At 36.5% G+C, this 20,464-nt stretch overlaps 1 protein-coding gene and 1 non-coding gene across 10 annotated transcripts in view; one reads left to right on the top strand and one right to left on the bottom strand.

The window, feature by feature from the left end:
- ZNF638 (zinc finger protein 638) overlaps positions 1–14,966 on the top strand; it is an 85,270-nt gene extending 70,304 nt beyond the window's left edge. For 5 of the 9 annotated variants that reach the window (XM_087436594.1, XM_087436595.1, XM_087436592.1 and 2 more), the window contains 7 exons: positions 4,060–5,284; positions 5,799–5,864; positions 7,486–8,440; positions 9,245–9,364; positions 12,097–12,198; positions 12,968–13,086; positions 14,647–14,966. In XM_087436594.1, the coding sequence (XP_087292720.1) occupies positions 4,060–5,284; positions 5,799–5,864; positions 7,486–8,440; positions 9,245–9,364; positions 12,097–12,198; positions 12,968–13,086; positions 14,647–14,712 (2,653 nt within the window). In that variant the 3' untranslated portion in view covers positions 14,713–14,966. The remainder of the gene's footprint in view (positions 1–4,059; positions 5,285–5,798; positions 5,865–7,485; positions 8,441–9,244; positions 9,365–12,096; positions 12,199–12,967; positions 13,087–14,646) is intronic. The other 4 variants (XM_087436591.1, XM_087436590.1, XM_014791434.2 and 1 more) reach the window with 2 other exon arrangements.
- Positions 14,967–19,849: 4,883 nt separating this feature from the next.
- LOC147915930 (small nucleolar RNA SNORA17) lies at positions 19,850–19,980 on the bottom strand. Its single transcript, XR_015553719.1, has one exon. It is a non-coding gene; the product is annotated as a small nucleolar RNA SNORA17 (small nucleolar RNA).
- Positions 19,981–20,464: the final 484 nt, after the last annotated feature.

Below are 20,464 nucleotides of genomic sequence, written 5' to 3'. Positions count from 1 at the left end.
TTATAGTCATTGTTCACTTGTAGCAAAAGTTCATATCATGTTCATTTCGTGTGTGTGTGTGTATGTATACACACACACACACGAGTGTTGTGGGTTTTTTTGGCTCTGTTTGGCCTAGGGGTTTTTTGTTTTTTGGTCCCTTTTTAAATTTCATTGGCTTAAAACCAAAAAGATAGTATTCAGTGTGTTTTTTGACACTTTTTGAAAACAACCGGGATGGGGAAGGGATATTTATAAAACAAAATAATATGTACATTGCTTTATATTTTCAGAGGATGAAAGCTTGTTCTTCAGAGTGTACACAAACTAGTGACTCACAATTTTGTTTTGACCACATATGGTACACCGTCTTAGTAACATTCTCATCCTGATGAATACTACCCTTATCACCACCTTTTCCCCAATTAATAACTTCTCTTCTACTGCTCTTCATTGGGAATCACTGATGAAGAATTCTTTTCCCTCTTTTTTGCTAAGTAATTTACCCTTGTTGGTTAGTCAGTGTAGTAAGAGCTTATCAGTTTGAAAGAGCAGTTTAGAAGTATTTAAATATGGAAAGTTTAATTATTTTATTTGATGCACTGTCTAATTTTAAGATGCCTGAAAACATGATGTCTTATGGATTTTTCTTCTCAGTAATTCTTACAAAATGAGACTTATAAATGATAAAGATGATTATGAGTACATTAAAACATATTGGTAACTTTAAACAGTAGGTTTGCCATGTGTCATCATAGACTTTTTTAAGTTGCATATCATCATACCAATTATATTCACATGCCTAAGAAGTAATACCAACAGCAGTGTTTATTATAAAACCCCACAAAGGGCTTAATAAGTAACAATGCCACATGTAGTATAGATAGACCTACAGTTTGGCCACGGTAACTCTGGCTGGTAAGTAAGTAGGCTCTTCCAAAAATCATTTTATATATTTCATTTGACAAAGTTTCTTTCAGGTCTGCAAGAATAGCTATTGTCTGTGTTTCAGTCATTTTTTTCCTCTCATTGTTTTGACATGCTTTAAAATCAAAGATATCTCTTAATTTACACAGATAGTTGTCTAATCTTATAAATTTAATTTTAAAAATTCTAGTACTAATAACTTCTTAATTCCCATTTCACAATCATTTTTTTCTGACTTACATGACATTAAGGCGTGAGATGTGGCCCGAATACTTCACATTTCTTTATTGGAGTCAGCTGATCCTGAGAAAATACTAGTGCTTGTTGTGTTGGCTTCATTTTTTTAAAAGCACTTACGGGTGCTAATTCATCATGAATATAATCTTTTTGTTTATAGTTAATGTAAAGTATTTAAATATATTTCCAATTTAAAGGCAATCTCGTGTGAATATATTAATAATTTAATAATACTCTACACTTTTCCTGTTCTCATCCCCCTCCATGTAAACTTTTTTATTTATCATGTGATTAAGGCTCCAAATAAGGATGCTAGATGAAATTTTCACCAATTCATTAATAATGTTGGGCAGTACCCAGTGGCAACCTGAAATAAATACTAATCTTCAGTGTTGTTAAGTCTCTGTCTAAAGTTTCTCAGAAAGTTTATGGTATAGTGTTAACTTTTGTTCTCATGCCCAGCTTTCATTGTATGCCTTTTCTGAAGGTTTTGAAACCCTGAAATTATTGGGGGCGGGGAGGGGAGTGGGACCTGGGGGGGGGGAAATTAGATACCTGTATCCTGAATGGCTTCTTGAAATCCTTTTTTGCGCCATTTCCCAGAATATGACTATATTTTCCTTTGCTCTTTTAAAAGACTTTTTTTTGACTCTAGTGTTAATAATTTCATTTATTTGACATTTCAAACTGACTTTCCAAGCTGACTTGATGAACACTGATGCTTTTTCTCGTTAGTGAGAAAACTAGATATTAATTTTTGGTAAGTGAACTCTATGAAGGAAGCACTATAATTTTAAAAGACTGACACACAAGAACAAATAGGGAATTAAGCCATGTTTCCAAATAGGTCCGTGCTCTCTGTTTGAAGTGTGGATCTGCATAGTGATTCATTTTGTATAAAAGATAACAGCTTTTTTTGTTTTTTAGTGACAAACTTTAACTACGGTAAAGGGGAAAGACTTGCTGTATCCTAGAGCCAGGAATCAAAATCTCTGTTACCCTTCTGGCCCAGTAGATTGGTGTTTTTGTATAGCCCTAATTTGTAAAGCCTTTAGGGTTAATGTGCAGTTCTCTAATGAGAGGGGAATTTGAATTTAATCTTCATTATTGGAAATGAGTCTTGTAATTTAAAAATGAAAGCTCATATTTTGAGACATAATATTTACATAACAGCTGTAACTGAAGGTCACAACTTTTTTCTTATCTTTGTCATATTTGTGCTTGGCCACAAGTTTTAGTTTGACTAGTCCTAAGAATTTGGAACACTTAAAATCAGTCATTGCTATTTTTGAATATAAGGGATGTGAATCATTTCAAATAAAAACCTTTAAACCCTTTCACCATACAAAGGGTAACTTACACAAATGCATAGAATATGTATTGATTAAGGTCTATGGTTACTGGCTGTTTAACTTAAATAAATTCCCCAAACTGTGCCTTTACAACTTTTCATCAAGAAGTGTTTCTCTGATCTCTTAGAAGTTTTCTCCTTTGAAAGTTTAAACTTACCATCTTTGGGGGGAGGACCAGTTTATTGGCTCAAGTAATTAGACCCTGATGTGGTAACACTTAACTTTTTCCAAAGTTCTGAAATATTATTAACGTCTCAGGACACAGATAGCCATCCCTTGCGTTAACTAAAGGATATGTGGCTACTCTTTGAGAAGCATATCAAGGGGGATGTCTTATTCCCTCCTCTTCCTTGAAAAACGGGAGGAAAAAGGTTAATACTCTTTATGAGGTATTGATATGACGTGATCACTTTCTGGTGTCTTCCTCCATCCTCCTGCTTTTAATGTAATCAAGTGAATGTATTTGTTAAACTTTAATTTGTGTTGATAGCATGCTAGACATTGTGTTCAGAAGCTAGGATTTTCCTTGTTACTTTTCAAGATAACCTCTGATCTGTGGAGCATTCATTTAAAAATAGTTTATTTTGTCTCTGTTTCAGTGAAAGTAGTTGAATTATAGAATCACACACTTGTTTACTTTGGATTTGGGAAGACCATGATGAATAAGATCAATTGTGTATACTTGTCATGTATTTCCTCTATTTCTTCTGAATAATTTTACTTAAAATTTTAAGTTGTGTATTAGAATTTTGAATTATTCTATGTAACTAGAAAGATTTCTTTTAACTTATTCCTTCTCATAATGTAGCCAGAGGCAAATATTTTATAAGAAGATTACATGTTTATGTTAAGGTGATTCTATCAGTTTTGCCTCTAACTTTAAATCTTAAACAAAGTATTTAAAAGATACTTCCAAAGAAAGTTTTCTTTTAAGTATTATTAATAAATATAGTTCTTGGAAAATTAAAAACAAATCTGTCACACATCCAAAAAAAGAGGTGACATGGTTACGAGTATGGAGTATTCTCCCTATTAGTTTCTGTTTATGTTCCTTTTAGGTAAGGTTCACTTATAAAATTTTAAATTTCAGTGCATGGATCATTAGTTTCCTTGTAGAACTATACACATAGTTTATTATTTTGGTTACCTATGTGGGAAGATAGGACCTAATAATAATTTGAGATGTTTCAAATTCACATTCAGCCTTCTGATGTCAGGTGCAAACTTGACACAGAAGGAGAAACAATAGTTATAACGTACATGAGTAAAAGGATCGTATCAATGGTCATAATTTTGCCATTATTTCCTTTGAACTAAAAAGAAATCTTCAGTGCGATGGAGGATCTCTTTAAAAATTTTGTATTGTTTACATATTTGCGTCAAATCACCTTAACCATTTTAATGCTGATTGGCTGGATTTCCCAATGCTTATCACTAATGCATCAGGAAGTCTTAACAATTGGCATCAACAGGATTATTTATAATGGTTGAATTCTCATCATAGTTTGATTTTTGTTTGTGTTTTTGTTTGTGTTCTTTTTTGTTTGTTTTTAAATACTTTTAGCCCTGACTTGAAAAACAGTCCAGTTGATGAAAGTGAGTTGCAAACAGCAGCTGGTAGTCCCTCTGTTAAACCTAGTGAGGTTGAAGAAGAAACTATTCCCAACATTCAGACAGAAACTTCTGTACAGCAGGAAGAGCCTTGTGAGGAAGAACCTGAAAAAGCACTATGTGACTCTGACTTTGCTATTGAAACTTTGGAAGTTGAAACTCAAGGAGAGGAGGTCAAAGTGGAAATTCCTCTTGTAGCATCCACTCCAGCTTGTATTGAATTATTCACTGAAAATTTAGAGGAGTCTGTTTTAAATCAGCAGATGTATACCAGTGACTTTGAGAAAGAAGAGGCAGAAATTATTAACCCTGAAACAGAATTATCAATGTCTGACAGTACATTTATAGAAGAAAGGAACATCAAAGGAATTCTAGAAGAATCTCCATCTGAAGCAGAAGATTTCTTTTCTGGGATTACAGAGTCTATGATAGAAGCTGTAGCTGAAGTGGACAAACATGAAACTGTTTTAGAAATAGTACCATCTACTTGTGTTGTGGCCTTAGTACCAGGAATTTCCACTGGGGATGAGAAGGTAGTGAGCAAAAAGGGAATTTCTGAAAAAAGTAACATGGATGAAAATGAGGACAATGAATTTAATACTAAGGAGACCAGAATGGATCTGCAAATAGGAACTGAGAAGGCTGAAAAGAATGACGCTAGGTTGGTTGCAGAGAAATTGGAAAAGATTGTGGCAGCAATGAAAGAAAAGCCTGCAGAAAATGCTGTGACTAAGGCATACCCAAATAAAGGAGTGGGTCAGGCCAGTAAGCCTGATGAAACTAGTAAAACTAGTATGCTAGCTGCATCAAATGCACCTAGCAGTAAATCAAGCATCAAGGCTGGTATAGTCTCTTCTCCAAAGGTAAAAGCTACAGCTTCAAAATCTGAAAACCAGAAAAGTTTTCTAAAATCTGTACTCAGAGATCAAATAAATGCTGAAAAGAAACTTTCAGCCAAGGAATTGGGTCTACTTAAACCTACAAGTGCCAGGTCAGGCTTGGCTGAAAGCAGCAGTAAATTCAAACCCACTCAGAGCGGTGTTCCCAGAGGAGGCAGTGGAAGGATCTCAGCCCTGCAAGGCAAGGATTCTAAACTGGATTACAGGGATATTACAAAACAATCTCAGGAAACAGAGGCTAGATCTTCCATCATGAAACGGGATGACAGCAACAATAAGGTGAGGAGGGTAGGAAGAATGGTTCAGTGTATCTTTGAAGTGATTAGTTCTGCTGTTGTAGCTATGGAGTAGGAGATGTAATCTTGTTTTCTACTTTCATCTCCTCACTCCACTGGCAAGCTCCTACTTCCCCTTTCTTAAACAGTTCCATTGACTTAAGCCTATAGACATTTAGAATAATAAGCTCAAGTTCATAATTTATTAACAGGTTTGAAAAACATTCTTTGAATAAAATGTGGTCAGAAATATAACTGTGGTTTGAAAAAAAAAAGTCTGAAGTGAATCTCCTGAGATGATTTAGCACTCTGCCTCTGAATGGGAAACTGTTTTCTCTCATAAATTGAAGCTTCTTTTATCAGCTTACCGGTTTTTGTTAACTTAGTTTGGTATACCTGTTAAATATTTGCATGGTTGAGTGGATAATATTTGCTGTTTGAATTCTTTTTTGTTTTTGTTAACATTAATAACTTAGTTGTAAATTCTGTTTTTCTGTATTTCTTACTTAATATTTCAGACTTTGGCTGGGCAAAACACTAAGAATCCTAAAAGCACCACTGGTAGAAGTTCCAAATCTAAAGAGGTAAGAAACAGTCCACTAACACTAACCCTTCTATTCTATTCCTCCATAGAAGAGTTCATCTACCTTATAACTTGTGTCTCTCCTATAATAATCAGTTTGATATGGAGCAAGGGACAGGAGTGAGATGTTTTATTTTTGACCCTACCACCAATTCATTTTTTGACCTTTAGCTAGGCTATATAGTTTGTGTTCTTGATGCAGGGCAAAAAGTTACACAGGGATGGAAAGAGAATTAGAGTAGGAAAATACCTCCAGTCTCGTATTGACAGAAATAGGTTATAAACACAGAATAAAATCAAATGTGTAAAGGACACTGGTGTTTGACTGGAGTCTTCCCCATTTTGTGGAACTTCCAAACCAGTGGTCCTTTTAGGTATGGCTCAATTTAACCTACCTGGATGAGCTCTAAAATTTACTTTCCTGGTACTGAGTTCTACTGCCAAATAAATGTGTTACATTTTATATTTGGTTGTTGGTATTTTAGATTTCCACCATTCATAGAATATTTTTTCAGTCATTTTACTTTTTTCTACCACTAGGGGATGAATTTGGGCCTATTTTATTGGGGCAAAGAGAAGTATTAGTAGTTTAAAAAGCAGAAGTAAGGATTATGGTTAGTTCCATTGGCTTAAGTTGATAGTACAATTGCTTACAGATTTTTTTCCCCCTGAAATTACTGGTTATATAGTCTAATGTCATTATTATATGTACTAGTAATTGATCATTGATAGCATACTAAATGTGTAGGCTGCCTGCCAGGAATTTATTTTCTTAAGTATTGGCATCATTTTTCAAATTACAGGTACTGTTTTTTTGAAGTGCAGTTATATCTGGCATTAAGTCTTAGTAACAGCAGGGCCTGCCCTGTGGCTTAGCGGTTGAGTGTGCGCGCTCTTGCTGCTGGCAGCCCAGGTTCAGATCCCGGCCGCGCACCGACGCACCACTTTTCCGGCCATGCTGAGGCCACGTCCCACATACAGCAACTGGGAAGGATGTGCAGCTATGACATACAACTATCTACTGGGGCTTTGGGGGAATAAATAAATAAATAAAAATTATTAAAAAAAAAAAAAAGTAACAGTTTTTCATATAACTCTCAAAATATAAACTTCCTCAGTGTTGCATATCTTAAATATATATATATATATATATAATTGGTCAGTGGAACAATCTAGTTAACTATTTACTTTCTAGCTACATATGAGGTGCTTTTGGTAGTCTAAGTCTCCTATAACACTTGTTAGATATTATTTAATATATGGAACAGTAAATTCTTTACATTATATTGATTGATAAATGCTGTAAATGTATTTTTGTGCATGATATTTCAAAGCTCGTACATCATTTAGGAAATAATTGTAATCTTATTGAAATTAAGTAAAAGTGGAATTAGATTGATATTGTTAGGATTTTCCCTTTGGCATTGTTTTTTTTGTAATTTACAGCTAATTCATTTGTGGGACTTTTAAAAATAACACTAATTTCAGTCTTTAGGAAACTTCCCTGCACTGAAATTCTCACAAATGATACTTCAGGCACATTTACTGGGACTGTTTAGAACGTAGCTAGTTATCAGTTGTTGTTCACAATTCAGTGATTTTTTTTTTTTCCTTTCCAATAGGAAACATTATTTCCATTTAATTTGGATGAATTTGTTACTGTGGATGAGGTTATAGAAGATGTGAATCCTTTTCAAGCCAAGCAGACTCCACTAAAGGGAAAAAGGAAAGAGGCTCTCAAAAATACACCTTCCTCTGAACTTAACTTGAAGAAGAAGAAGGGGAAAACTTCTGCATCTCGTGTCATTGAGGGAGAATTATCTTTTGTAACATTGGATGAGATTGGGGAAGAGGAAGATGCAGCTGCACATCTAGCACAAGCTCTAGTCACTGTGGATGAAGTAATTGATGAAGAAGAAATAAATATGGAAGAAATGGTAAAAAATTCAAATTCACTTCTTACATTAGATGAGTTAATTGATCAAGATGATTGCATTTCCCACAGTGAACCTAAAGATGTTACTGTACTGTCAGTGGCTGAAGAACAAGATCTTCTCAAACAAGAACGCCTGGTAACTGTGGATGAAATTGGAGAAGTAGAAGAGCTACCTTTAAATGAGTCGACAGACATAAGTTTTGCCACTTTAAATACTAAAGGAGATGAGGGAAATACTGGAAGGGATTCCATTGGGTTCATTTCTTCTCAGATGCCTGAAGACCCTTCTACTTTAGTTACTGTAGATGAAATACAGGATGACAGCAGTGATCTGCATTTAGTGACTTTGGATGAAGTAACTGAAGAGGATGAAGACTCTCTGGCAGATTTTAACAACCTTAAAGAAGAGCTTAATTTTGTTACTGTTGATGAAGTTGGAGAGGAGGAAGACGGAGACAATGATTTAAAAGTTGAATTAGCACAAAGCAAAAATGACCATCCCACAGATAAAAGAGGGGATAGAAAAAAGAGAGCTGTGGACACGAAGAAGACAAAACTTGAAGCCTCGTCCCAAGTGGGTCCAGTAAGTGAGACTGTTATGGAAGAAGATCTGAAAACCATGATTGAAAGACACTTAGCAGGTAGATACTTAGAAGTGGTAGTCTTTCTGTTTTAAGAGGGGATTACATTTAAAATTTCAAAAATATATGTTGCAGCATTGCTAATAATTTCACCCTATGTTGATATAAGAAGCCAACAAATAGTTATGGCTAGTGATATTTTCCAAAGAAATGTGTACAAGTTTGACAAATTTCTCTTAAATTACAGAGCAGGCCTTGTCCCAAGTTGTTATACCTCAAGAAAGATGGCAAAATCAGAAAGCGAACTAGAGTGCCCAAATAAGAATTGGAGTGAAAATGGTATATTTGTATTATTGGGAAAATACACCTTTTGATGAGTAGAAGGATGTTTATAGTAGACTGCCTCCCAATTCTTGCTTAGACTTAGGATGTAGAAAAATTTGTGAAGTACCATTTCACTTTTAAGTAAATATTTTGGTGGTATATAATAATAGGTGAGCTCACTCTCAGGACTTGAGGGACATGAAAATAATGTTCAATAAGAAATCTTGAACGATTTAACTAAACTAAGAGTTAAAAATACTAGGAAGGTCCCACAGTCTTAAGGAACAAAACAGAAAAATATGTATGGGCTCCTTGGGAAAAAGCAGGTAGGAAGGTATAGTTTGGAACAAGATAAATGGGAAAATAAAAGGAGAATGTTTAGACTAATGCTGAATATTTTTTAATAGAGTTCTCATACTTTATATTAGAAATAGGTTTCCTTCCCAAATTTGAGTGTTATTTTGTTTGCAAAAAAAGGTGTTAAAATTGTTATTCAGAATTAAAAGCAATTTAAATGCTGCTACTATAGCAATAAATTAGACTTTCTCTTTAAAGCTAAAATGCCAACCAAGAGAGTTAGAATTGGGAAAACGCCACCATCCGAAAAAGCTGTCGTGACAGAACCAGTGAAAGGTGAAGAGGCCTTCCAAATTAGTGAAGGTAAAGCAGAATTGATGGAAGTGGGGGGAAGAGAGTAACACAACATGGGTGGTGGTTGAAGTTCCAAAGACCTACCATCTAAGAAGAAAAGTAGAAAAACAATGAAATAGAGTAGGAGGAAGTGGGAAAGATAGCCTTATAATGATTAGATCTGGATAAATGTTTTTATTTTTATAATTTAGAGAGATAATGGAACATAATGGAATGGGATAAGAGAATAATAGGTGATCCTATTATAATAGAATGTGACAGTTTATGGAAATGATCTGTGAAAGGTTATTCTTAACCATGTTGCAGCCTCAAGTAGGAATGATGTATTAACTAGCTCTTATTTGTGGACCAGATCCCTTGCTTTGTGGATGCTGCCAGGCAGTCAGCCGATGAATTACATAAGATGTCTTAATAACATTAATAAAATTTATGTTGAAACTAATAGAGAACAGTGTCTAGTGAGGGAGAGTACTCTAGTCACTCAATAAATATTTGTCGTTGTTTCCATTATATTGATAGCAAAATGCTAAAAAGGGTAGAAAAAAAGAAAAGCACACAGTTCCAGATCTCAAGCTTATTGATTCAGAGAGGTAAAGCAAAAAATCGACTACCAGTGTGACTTAAAGAGTACTATACCGTTCTCTTTGCAAGCATCCTCCTTGCCCTCTTGCTTTTCTGTTCTGTCTACTCTAAGGAGAAATTACTGACTGGGATTCAGTTCAAGTACATTGAATCTGATCTCAGCTGGGCCATCAGTGCTGCTCCACAACCTATTATAGGCCTTCTTCCTTTCCCCATTTCCTAACTAAATGTAACATAAGTCTTTTTCCCTTTCTGCGTCACCTAGCCCATTCCTCACTGGATAACCTTGCTTTCGTTTCTATTTACCAGAGTAAATATAGGATCTGCTCTGTCTGCCAGCTTGTGTTTTACCTACTTTGTCTCTGCACACATGAAGTATAGTCAAGTCTTTCCCATTTGAAAAACCATACCCTTAACTTTGGAATCCTTATAGCTCCCATCTTTTCTCTTTGCTTTCAGAGCAAAGCATCTAGAAAGAACCACCTGTTTTTCATTTCATCATCTTCCATTGAACTGGATGTATTTTGGCTTCTTTCTAAACCACCTTCCTGAAATTGATGTTGATAAAGATCCCTCGTTGGGTTGTTGTCAAACTTGATTCATTATGGTTTTTTTCTTCTTAATTTAGTCTTGTTTGACTTCTTGGCATCATTTGTTACTATTGATCATGCCGTCTTTCTTGAAGCTGGCTCCCATGGCCAAGTGGGTACTCCTCCTCCTTTGTCTATTCTTTTCCATAACTTTTCCTTGATACTAAACCATAGTGGTTTAGTAATCTGACAAATAGCTCCTAGCATGATTTCGTGAGGTTTTTTTCCCCCCAGGATTTCTCTTGGAATAGGGCAACTTCACCTGCCAGCTTGCGTAGAACTGCCTCATCGCAACTGAAGAATAGAGAAAGGATGATTTATTTACTGCTTATGTAACAGTTATTTCCATTAATGGACAATATATTTGACAAAAGGACCTAGCTTAAGAAAAGGGCATCTTTTAAACAAATTTAAACTTAAAATATTTATTTTAATCTATTTAAGTTGTTATATAATCATTATATGTAATTTATTATCATTACATAAGTGTGCCTTTGGAGTGGCAGGAGCAAATGTGTTTGAGAAAGTTTATTACTCTGGTGAGGGAATAAACTTTTGTAGGAAGAGACTAGAGGCTCTTTTAACCATTAAGTTAAGAAAAGAGAGAGAGCCTTTTTTTTTTTTTATCAACTCTTTAGGACTTGATGACTGGTAAAATGCAAGAAATAAGAGAAGAGTAAATAATGATTTCATAGTTCCTAGCCATCCCCTCAGGTTACATAAAGAGTAGTCCAGTTGCAGGGAGAGAGCAGTGAACTTGAAGTCACAAGTCTTGTTTCTCGCCTCTGTCACTTACTAGCTATGCAACCTTGGGCATATCAGCTTCTTACCTCCCTTGGATTTGCTTTCTCCACATGTGCAGAAATAGGGATACTAATGATTTGACCTGCCTATCTCACACGAGATAAAAGCTAAATGAATGATATATGTGTGAAAGGGATTTGTCAAGTACTATGCAACAGTAAGGTATTTCAGCTGCTGAGGATAACCCAAGTTGCTTGGAACCAGTTCCCATTTTTGTCATCCCCCAAGATCTTTTTATGCAGAGTCTGCTAACATTGAGTGCTTTTTACATGTTATTTACTTTGCTGGGCTTTAACATTTGTAATTTCACTTGATTGTGCCTAACAAGGGTCTTAGTGTATAATTTTAGGCTCAGTTTTTGTTAGTTGGAGGGGCGTCAGTACAGGGCATCACAATTCTCTGCTCGCGTCCTTTTCATCTTACTTCATACTCTTCCCGCAAAGCAGCACTTTGTGTATACAAGTTAACTCTTGCCACTAATTATAGAACTTGAATTTTTTTTATTATCCTTTAAATTCTTTCTGGAACAATGTATAAATAAAATATACCCTTAAATCCCTTTAATAAGGTTGAACAGGTTTACCCATTTATTCCTTTTCAAAGGATCTTGGAAGAGTGGTCAGGTGGGATTAACCAAGGAAGGTTTACTTAAAGAGATGAACCATAAATTAATCTTTGAAGGCAGGGATTATCTCATGTTAGCTTCACAAAGTCTGTAAATGTATTTTGAATAACTTTTTTTCCTTGAAAAATTTAATGATGTAGTTGATGAAGAATCTGGATTAAAGGATTCAGAACCAGAACGAAAACGAAAGAAGATTGAGGACTCTTCTTTAGGGAAATCAGTGGCATCTGATGTCCCTGAAGGTAAAGTAAACATGACATTTTTTTCCTTATCCATATGAAATAAAAATTCAGTACCATAGAAAGTGTTCTGTTGTTCAGTTGAGTAATGGAATAACCTTGCTTAGATGATTATTTTAGAGTGTAAATCAGCAAGTTTTGCACATTGGCATTTCTGAAAACAGTTTATTAGGCTGTGTTTTTACCTGGCAAGGATATTTTTATTGCACTCTTAAAGTCGGATATGTCTCTTCTTTTTTTTCCTGGTACTTTCTTTGCTGCTTTGGTAAGAATTGAGTTATACTTGTCCAGGCAGAAATTCCAGTTAACTAGAGCATACTGAAAAGCTTAGCTAGCAAACTTTGTTCATGGCCAGCTAAGATGAGCTGAGGGGCACCTTATTTGTTTATTCAGCATATTCCTCAAGCAGCCAGTTGCCTATCATTCTGCCTCGTCTTCCTGTTTTATTTTAACAGGAGATTCCTAAGAGGTTTATTTCAAAGACTCTCTATCAGTTTATTTTCCAAGGAACTGCTGTTCTGAAGGAATTCGCTGGCATTCCTGGAGGCTCTGGAATATTACAGAATTTGTTAAAAAATAAAGATCTGGGTTTTGTGATTAAAGGCTTAATTGCTCTTGATCCCTAGATATATAGCACTATATATTATGTTTGTGTGTAAGTATATACTGTGCTTAGTAGGGTTGTCATGTTTAGATCAATTGATTAACACAGCTATAGATAAGTTATCATTAATTTTCCTCCTTTCTCTTCCCCCCGTCTCTTGTCCTCTAGATTTAGACTTTCTTGTACCGAAGGCTGGATTTTTCTGTCCAATTTGTTCCCTTTTCTACTCAGGTGAAAAAGCAATGACAAATCACTGCAAGAGTACACGTCATAAGCAAAATACAGAGGTACGTTTTTTCTATTCTTAACTCCTAAAATCTTCAGGTGTGGTATTGTAATCAAACTCCTTAAATGTCCACCCAAAATACACGTTCTTTTCTCTTTGGAAGAACTTCTGAAGGTTTGTGCCAGTTTATTCCTCTTAGGTCCAGAATCCCCTTCCTCTCCTTCACTGTAACATACCAGTAACTTCCAGTCTTTATTCCTTTCCTCTGGCAGCATTTGCCAGAGTAAATTCTGCAGATCACTAGTCCCAGGTGACAGTCCATTAAAGTGTGGATACCTGTATATTCTGATGCCCTCTTTCAGTCATGGACACATAGTATATTAAAGTTTCTGAATTGTCTGGTCAGAAAGAATCCACTTAACTTTATTTAACCCATTTCCTAAACGGATTTAATCCCCATCTCCCCTGCAAATCCCACCCCCTCTTTTTTTTAGTTGTACACCTCTTTGGGAAGTGCTGCTAGAGAATCATTGTTAGCCATAGTTGAAGCAATAGTTCTGATTCCTCCTGACTGTTTGAGAGTTGTTTTATACATCCTCTATATTGAATTTATGGCACAGATACTCATCTAACATTTATTGAGCTGTTACTTGCTGGAAGTTTATTTAATCCCCCCATCAGCTTTATGATGTAGATGCCATCGTTTCAATTTAAAGATGAGGAAACTGGCTTAGAGAATACCAAAACCCAAGCATCTAATCCCAAGGTCACAAGCTAGTGAGTGGCAGACCTAGGATTTGAACCCAGCTCTGTTTTGTTCCATGCTCAAGCCCTTAAACATTGTGCTATGCTACCTGTACTCTTAAGTTTTTCCTGTCATTTTTCCATTTAAAATCTTCCACTAGCTTCATATTACACTTGGAATAATATCCACACTTTTTGTGCGTGTGTAAGGCCCTACATGATCTGATTCCTTTCTACTTCTCTGACCGTACTGTTTTTTATTGCTCACTGTGTTCCAGCTTTTTTGGCTTTTTTTGTTTTAAATATTTTTCATATGTCAAAGGCCCCTTTGCTGCCTTTGCACCTCTAGTGCTATTCTTTTCCCCTTTCCCAATCCCACTTGTATAGCTGGTTCTTCCTCTTCTTTAGGTCTTGACTCAAATAATCAGCTTCCCAGAAAGGGCTTTGCCTAAGAAATACATAGCTAAGGAAGAATACTCTTTCTCACCCCAAAAAAGTGTCAGCCTCAATCAGTGACCTTATTGTATTTCTTTGCTTTATAGTGCTTTCCCACCACCCAAAATTATCTTGTTTATTTGTTGTTTTATTATTTCTCTTCCCCTACTAGAATGTAGCTCTATGAGATAAAGGGCCTTACCTATCTTGTTGACCACTGAATCCCCAAGCACCAAGTGTAATGCCTTGTGTATCATAAATACCAGGTGACTCATGATGAATGGAAGGAAGGAATGTGAATATAAGACACTGTGTTTCTAATGACTATTTTATAGGATCAGGCTCTTTTAAATTGTAAATACAATGAAATATATTGGATATTTTGTACATACAGCAAAACAACATCTAATAAATATTTTATATTGCACATTGCTTTTAACAGAAGTTCATGGCCAAGCAAAGAAAGGAAAAGGAGCAGAATGAGGCTGAAGAAAGAAGCTCTAGGTGATTGGGGGAAAGGGGAAAGAATTCATTAGAAATTCGTTTAGGGTCCAGTTGATTTGTGTATTTTTGTTACCATTTAATTTGTAATTTTTGTTTGAGAAGCAAATATTCATGTTGTACAAATTTCTGATTGCCCTTGATGTAGAGAGACTAATGGGAAAAGTATGATGGGTTTGATTTTTATATCAAATCATCAGGCATGGAGAAATATCTTTTAGAAGTGTTAAAATAAATGTTCCTAATGTATATTTAAAATACCATCTTGTGTTTGTGGCTGATTTATTAAAGACTTGCTTGCCTCTGATTGCAGACAGGCTTCTTCTCTACATCTGCTGTGACTTGGGATGTTTGGGGATTCTTCATATATTACTGCAAGTCATAGCATGCCAGTGTTTCACTTTGCTTCAACCATCCGTGTACAAAGATTTTTTAAAATTCTCTGTTTTTCTGGATAAAATTAGATTACAGCATGTTTGGCCCAGGTAGGTTTGAGTAAAACTTTGCTTGAGTTTTTTAATGTGTTGGGAAGATATTTTTTCTGCTTCTGGTAACATCTACTCTTTCTGTCAGGACCCATTGGAAGTAGCTCCTAGAAAGTCATTTAGTATTAGCTTGAAACTACAAAGACAAAGCAGCCTTTATTTCTGTGGACCACTGGAGTTGCTTTTTAAACCATTTGAATTATTATTTAATATATTTCTAAGAAGTTGTAAAGGTACAAAAAAATACTTCAGTGGATCATTAGGTGCTGGACACAGCCCTGCACTGTAAATTTTTAGATTAGGCCATGCTTCAGGCATAAACTTGTTGATTTTGAATTGTTATAATATCTGATTTCTCAGCTCTTCCAAGATTAGAATGCACCAATTAAGGATAGAGGCTGAGTGGAGGGAAATGGAAAAACACTACTTTTTTAGATCTGTTACTCCCATCACAGCACAAGTCACCTCACAGCCAGCAAGAGTGTAGTGAAGAACCAAAAGCAACTTTTTGTTGTTGCTCACCAAACTCAGTACACACTCAGTTCACACTTAGCCACATCCTGAGCAAAATGACAGAGTACTACATGCCGCAGACAAAGGAATGGAGTGAGGAGGAGGATGGCTTGTGAGTGCCCAAGAGTCTGTTGTAATTAAAACTGTATAGGTGCGGGGGCCGGCCCTGTGGCTTGGTGGTTAAGTGCGCGCGCTGCAATGCTGGTGGCCCGGGTTCGGATCCTGGGTGCGCATCGAGGCACCACTTCTCCGTCCATCCTGAGGCCGAGTCCCACATATAGCAACTAGAAGGATGTGCAGCTGTGACATACAACTATCTACTGGGGCTTTGGGGGGAAAAAATAAAATAAATTAAAAAAAAATCTTTAAAAAAAAAACTGTATAGGTGCGGGCTGGCCCCGTGGCTTAGCAGTTGGGTGCACGTGCTCTGCTGCTGGCGGCCCGGGTTCGGATCCCCTGTGCGCACTGACACACTGCTTCTCCGGCCATGCTGAGGCCACGTCCCACGTACAGCAACTAGAATGATGTGCAGCTATGACACACAACTATCTACTGGGGCTTTGGGGGAAAAAAATAAATAAATAAAATTATAAAAAACAAAACAAAACTGTATAGGTGAATGAGGTAATGAGGGAAAAGAGCTATTAAAAGGTTGGAGAATAAGGTGCCAGCAAGCCAAAGCAGCACAGTCAGAGTAAATAAGAATATTACTTCTCAAGGATCTTCTCCGGGGCTGGCCCAGTGGCGTACTGGTTATGTTCAGTGCACTCCACTTTGGCGGCCCAGGTTCATGGGTTCAGATCCGGGGTGCAGACCCATACCACTCATCAAGCCATGTTGTGGTGGCAACCCACGTACAAAATAGAGGAAGACGGGCACAATGTTAGTTCAGAGCCACTCTTCCTCAAGCAAAAAGAGGAAGATTGGCAACAGGTGTTAGCTCGGGGCCAATCTTCCTCACCAAAAAAAAAAGAAAAGGGAATCTCTTCCTGGGATTGCTTCTGAAGCTTTTAAATTTAAGCCAGAGAATTTAGGAGCTTCTTTAATCTTATTTGGATCAACCTTGGAGTTTAATCTTAAGAATTTAAGTGTGAAACTTATTTTCTTTAAATTAGTTATCTGGAAATTGGGATTCTAAATTAGAATAAAAGGAACTGCTAAGGTATAAAAGTGATAGGGGTAATTTTTGTGTTTTATCTTAGTGACAGATGTTGATGGTTAGCTATACATAGTGAATAATGTTCCTCTCTTGCTTTTTTGCGCTTAGGACTGGGAATTTTTATCATAGGGCTCCAAATACAAAAGCTTTTTGTCTGTTTTTCTAAAAATAAACATAATGCTCTTTGCATATAATTTTAGAATTGTTCTAGGCTTTTTCAGAAAACCTTGAAATGCCTCCTTCCTTTATTTATACTACACATATGGAATATCATGTACATAGCAGTTTCTGCTTAGTAGTTGGTTGTGGTGTGTAATTGGATTGCAGCTCACTTTTAAGTTTCTATCATTTTATCATCTAAATACCAAAGCAAGAAAAGATTGCATTCAACATCACCTTATAAAAGTTTTTAGATTTATTACCCTTTCTGGCACAGAATGCTATATAGAAGTTTGCCTTTCCAAAACTGCCCTTTTTGAGTTCTTTAAAAAAAAAATTTCATTATGAGAGTCAGGTTTTAAAAGCTTTAAAATTTTGTTTTAATATTTTATTTGTGGAAAATATCAAGCATATTGAAAAGAATAGGATAATTTACCTATGTATACTAATTACCTAGTTTCAACAATTATCAACTCAAGGCCAAATAAATATATATATATATCTTGACTCTAACCTCTCGTGTTATTTTATTTATTTGTTTTTCCCCCAAAGCCCCAGTAGATAGTTGTATGTCATAGTTGCACATCCTTCTAGTTGCTGTATGTGGGATGTGGCCCCAGCATGGCCGGAGAAGCGGTGCGTCGGTGCACGCCCGGGACCCGAACCCGGGCCGCCAGCAGTGGAGCGTGCGCACTTAACCACTAAGCCACGGGGCCGGCCCTCTCGTGTTATTTTAAAGTAAATCTCAGCATGTCATGTTACCCGTAAATGTTTCACTATGTATTTCTAAAAGATAAGGATTCTTTTTAACATAACCAATAATATCATTAAAAATACTCCTTATTTAAATAAAAATCCAGTTAAGATTTTCTACTGTCTCATAAACGATTTTTGTTTTGTTTTATTGCGTTTGAATCAAGATCCAAATAAGGTCCATACATTGTGACTAGTTTGATGACTCTTTTAAATTATTTCTAATATGTAGACTCTCTCCTGTTAGGATTTATTTGATGAAGAAATGAGATATTTGGTTCTGCAAAGCCATGCTGCTCAAAACATAGTCTTTGGATCTCATGCTGGTCCACAAACTGTCTACCGGTTTGTGATGACTTAAGTACAGAAATTGAGAGTGTTTAGAAACTGTCGCAGTTTGACAGTGACTTTGTCTGTTGAATCTAATAATTAAAAAATTGGGGTTTGTATGTTTTTTGGGTTTTTTTCTTTTTATTTTTTTGTATTTTACAAAGTATTAGTCTGTGATAGATTGGAAATTAGGGGGAAAAAGAAAAATAAACTGATCCCTCACATAGTTTGAGAAGCACTATTGAAGGGCTTCCCACAGTCTGGATTTTGTTGATTGCCACCCTATAGTGTAATTTTAACGTATTCCTCTGTCATTTGTGTATCTTATAAATTGGTAGTTGAATATAGAAACTTGATCAGAATTTGGTTCTTTGTTTTTGGCAAGACTGCTTCAGACATCGTGTGACCTTCCTGATCAGGAGGTAGAAAATATCTGATTGCTTTCTTTGATCTTCTAGTAGCAGTTGATGCTTAAAGCTTTGATGCATTTATTCATTGGGGACTGCAAAACTGATGATATTTTAATTCTATATTCCTTCTTTACGTGTAAGCTGGAATACTTTTCTGAAAAGAGAAACTTCCTCTCATCTGCTATTTGGTTACTCATTGGTGTAGTTTGTATAAGAAAGACATGATAGGAGCCGGCCCCGTGGCTTAGTGGTTAATCGCGTGCACTCCACTACTGGCGGCCCGGGTTGGGATCCCGGGTGTGCACCGAAACACCGCTTGTCTGGCCATGCTGAGGCGGCGTCCCACATACAGCAACTAGAAGGATGTGCAACTATGAGTTCACACAACTATCTACTGGGGCTTTTTTTTTTTTTTTTTTAAAGATTTTATTTATTTATTTTTTCCCCTCAAAGCCCCAGTAGATAGTTGTCTGTCATAGCTGCACATCCATCTAGTTGCTGTATGTGGGACGCGGCCTCAGCGTGGCCGGAGAAGCGGTGCGTCGGTGCGCGCCCGGGATCCGAACCCGGGCCGCCAGTAGCAGAGCGCACGCACTTAACCGCTAAGCCACGGGGTCGGCCCCTCTACTGGGGCTTTGAGGAGAAAAAGAGAAAAACAAAAGGAGGAGGATTGGCAGTAGATGTTAGCTCAGCGCCGGTCTTCCTCAGCAAAAAGAGGAGGATTGGCATGGATGTTAGCTCAGGGCTGATCTTCCTCACAAAAAAAAAAGAAAGAAAAGAAAGAAAGACATGATAAATATTTGATGCTTTTCCTTTATTTACCAGTTTTTTCAAAATGTGTTTTCTTGACATCTACCACCTATGATAAATTCTTTTTAAGTATTAATTTGGACTCATAAATTTTAATATATTTGATGTTGCAAACCTTTGCATTGTTAGCCTTCTTAATGCTCAAATTGTCTCATTTTTGGCCTTTTTGATTTGACTCATCATTCCTTTTAACGTGACACTACTAATTTTTATAGACTCCTTGCTATCTGTATATGAAGATGTTGCAGGCTCACCTTACACACTTCCTGCCCCAGACCTGAAGTCAGCCATTTCTTTAAGGAACAGTGGCTACTTAGGATGTTCATTGCTTCTGCTGTGGTTTTCTTCAGTTTTTCTTTTGTCTTCAGGGTGTATTCTACTAATGCTATACATTCAGATTATAGGCCTTTGAAGTCACTTGGAGTAGCTCTTCTTTGGTATTTATGTTACCATCTAGATTAACTTCGAGGTTCATTTGTTTAATTTCATTTTTTATTTTTAGAGGTTAATTTTTTTTTTCTCCCAAGTGTCAGACTATTCGTCATCCAGACGTTCACAGGCCAGAACACTGAGCGTAGACAAGCCTCTTTTCTCTCTGCCACCTAATGACACAAACGTGACACCGCAGCCACATCTGCAACGCCTTTAGGGGCAGTTTTTTGGGTTTTTTTTTTGAGGAAGATCAGCCCTGAGCTAACATCTGATGCCAATCCTCTTTTTTTGCCCAGGAAGATTGGCCCTGGGCTAACATCTGTGCCCATTTTCCTCTACTTTTTATGGGACACTGCCCACAGCACGGCTTGACAGGCGGTGTGTCGGTGTGCCCCCGGGATCCTAACCTGCAAACCCTGGGCCGCTGAAGCAGAGCGTGTGCACTTAACCACTATGCGACCGGGCCGGCCCCCAGGGTTACATTTTTAAATTTAATTTTATGTTACATAAAACATATTACATAGTTCTCAAGTTACACTTATATAAAACAAGGTATATTCAAAGAAGTCTAGCTTCTTTCTCACTCCATCTTACTGCCTCCCTTCCTAATATAAATAATCTTTCTTTGTTAACTTTGTAATATATTTTTTATATATATAAAAGTAGATTTATATCCATGGGATAATCACTTTTTAGTACCTTGTGTCT

This window comes from Ceratotherium simum, chromosome 11 (assembly GCF_057802395.1).
Source record: "Ceratotherium simum simum isolate JZ-2026a chromosome 11, ASM5780239v1, whole genome shotgun sequence".
Taxonomy (NCBI): domain Eukaryota; kingdom Metazoa; phylum Chordata; class Mammalia; order Perissodactyla; family Rhinocerotidae; genus Ceratotherium; species Ceratotherium simum.
The sequence above is the reverse complement of the archived record's forward strand: the minus strand, read 5'-3'. Positions and strand labels throughout refer to the sequence as shown.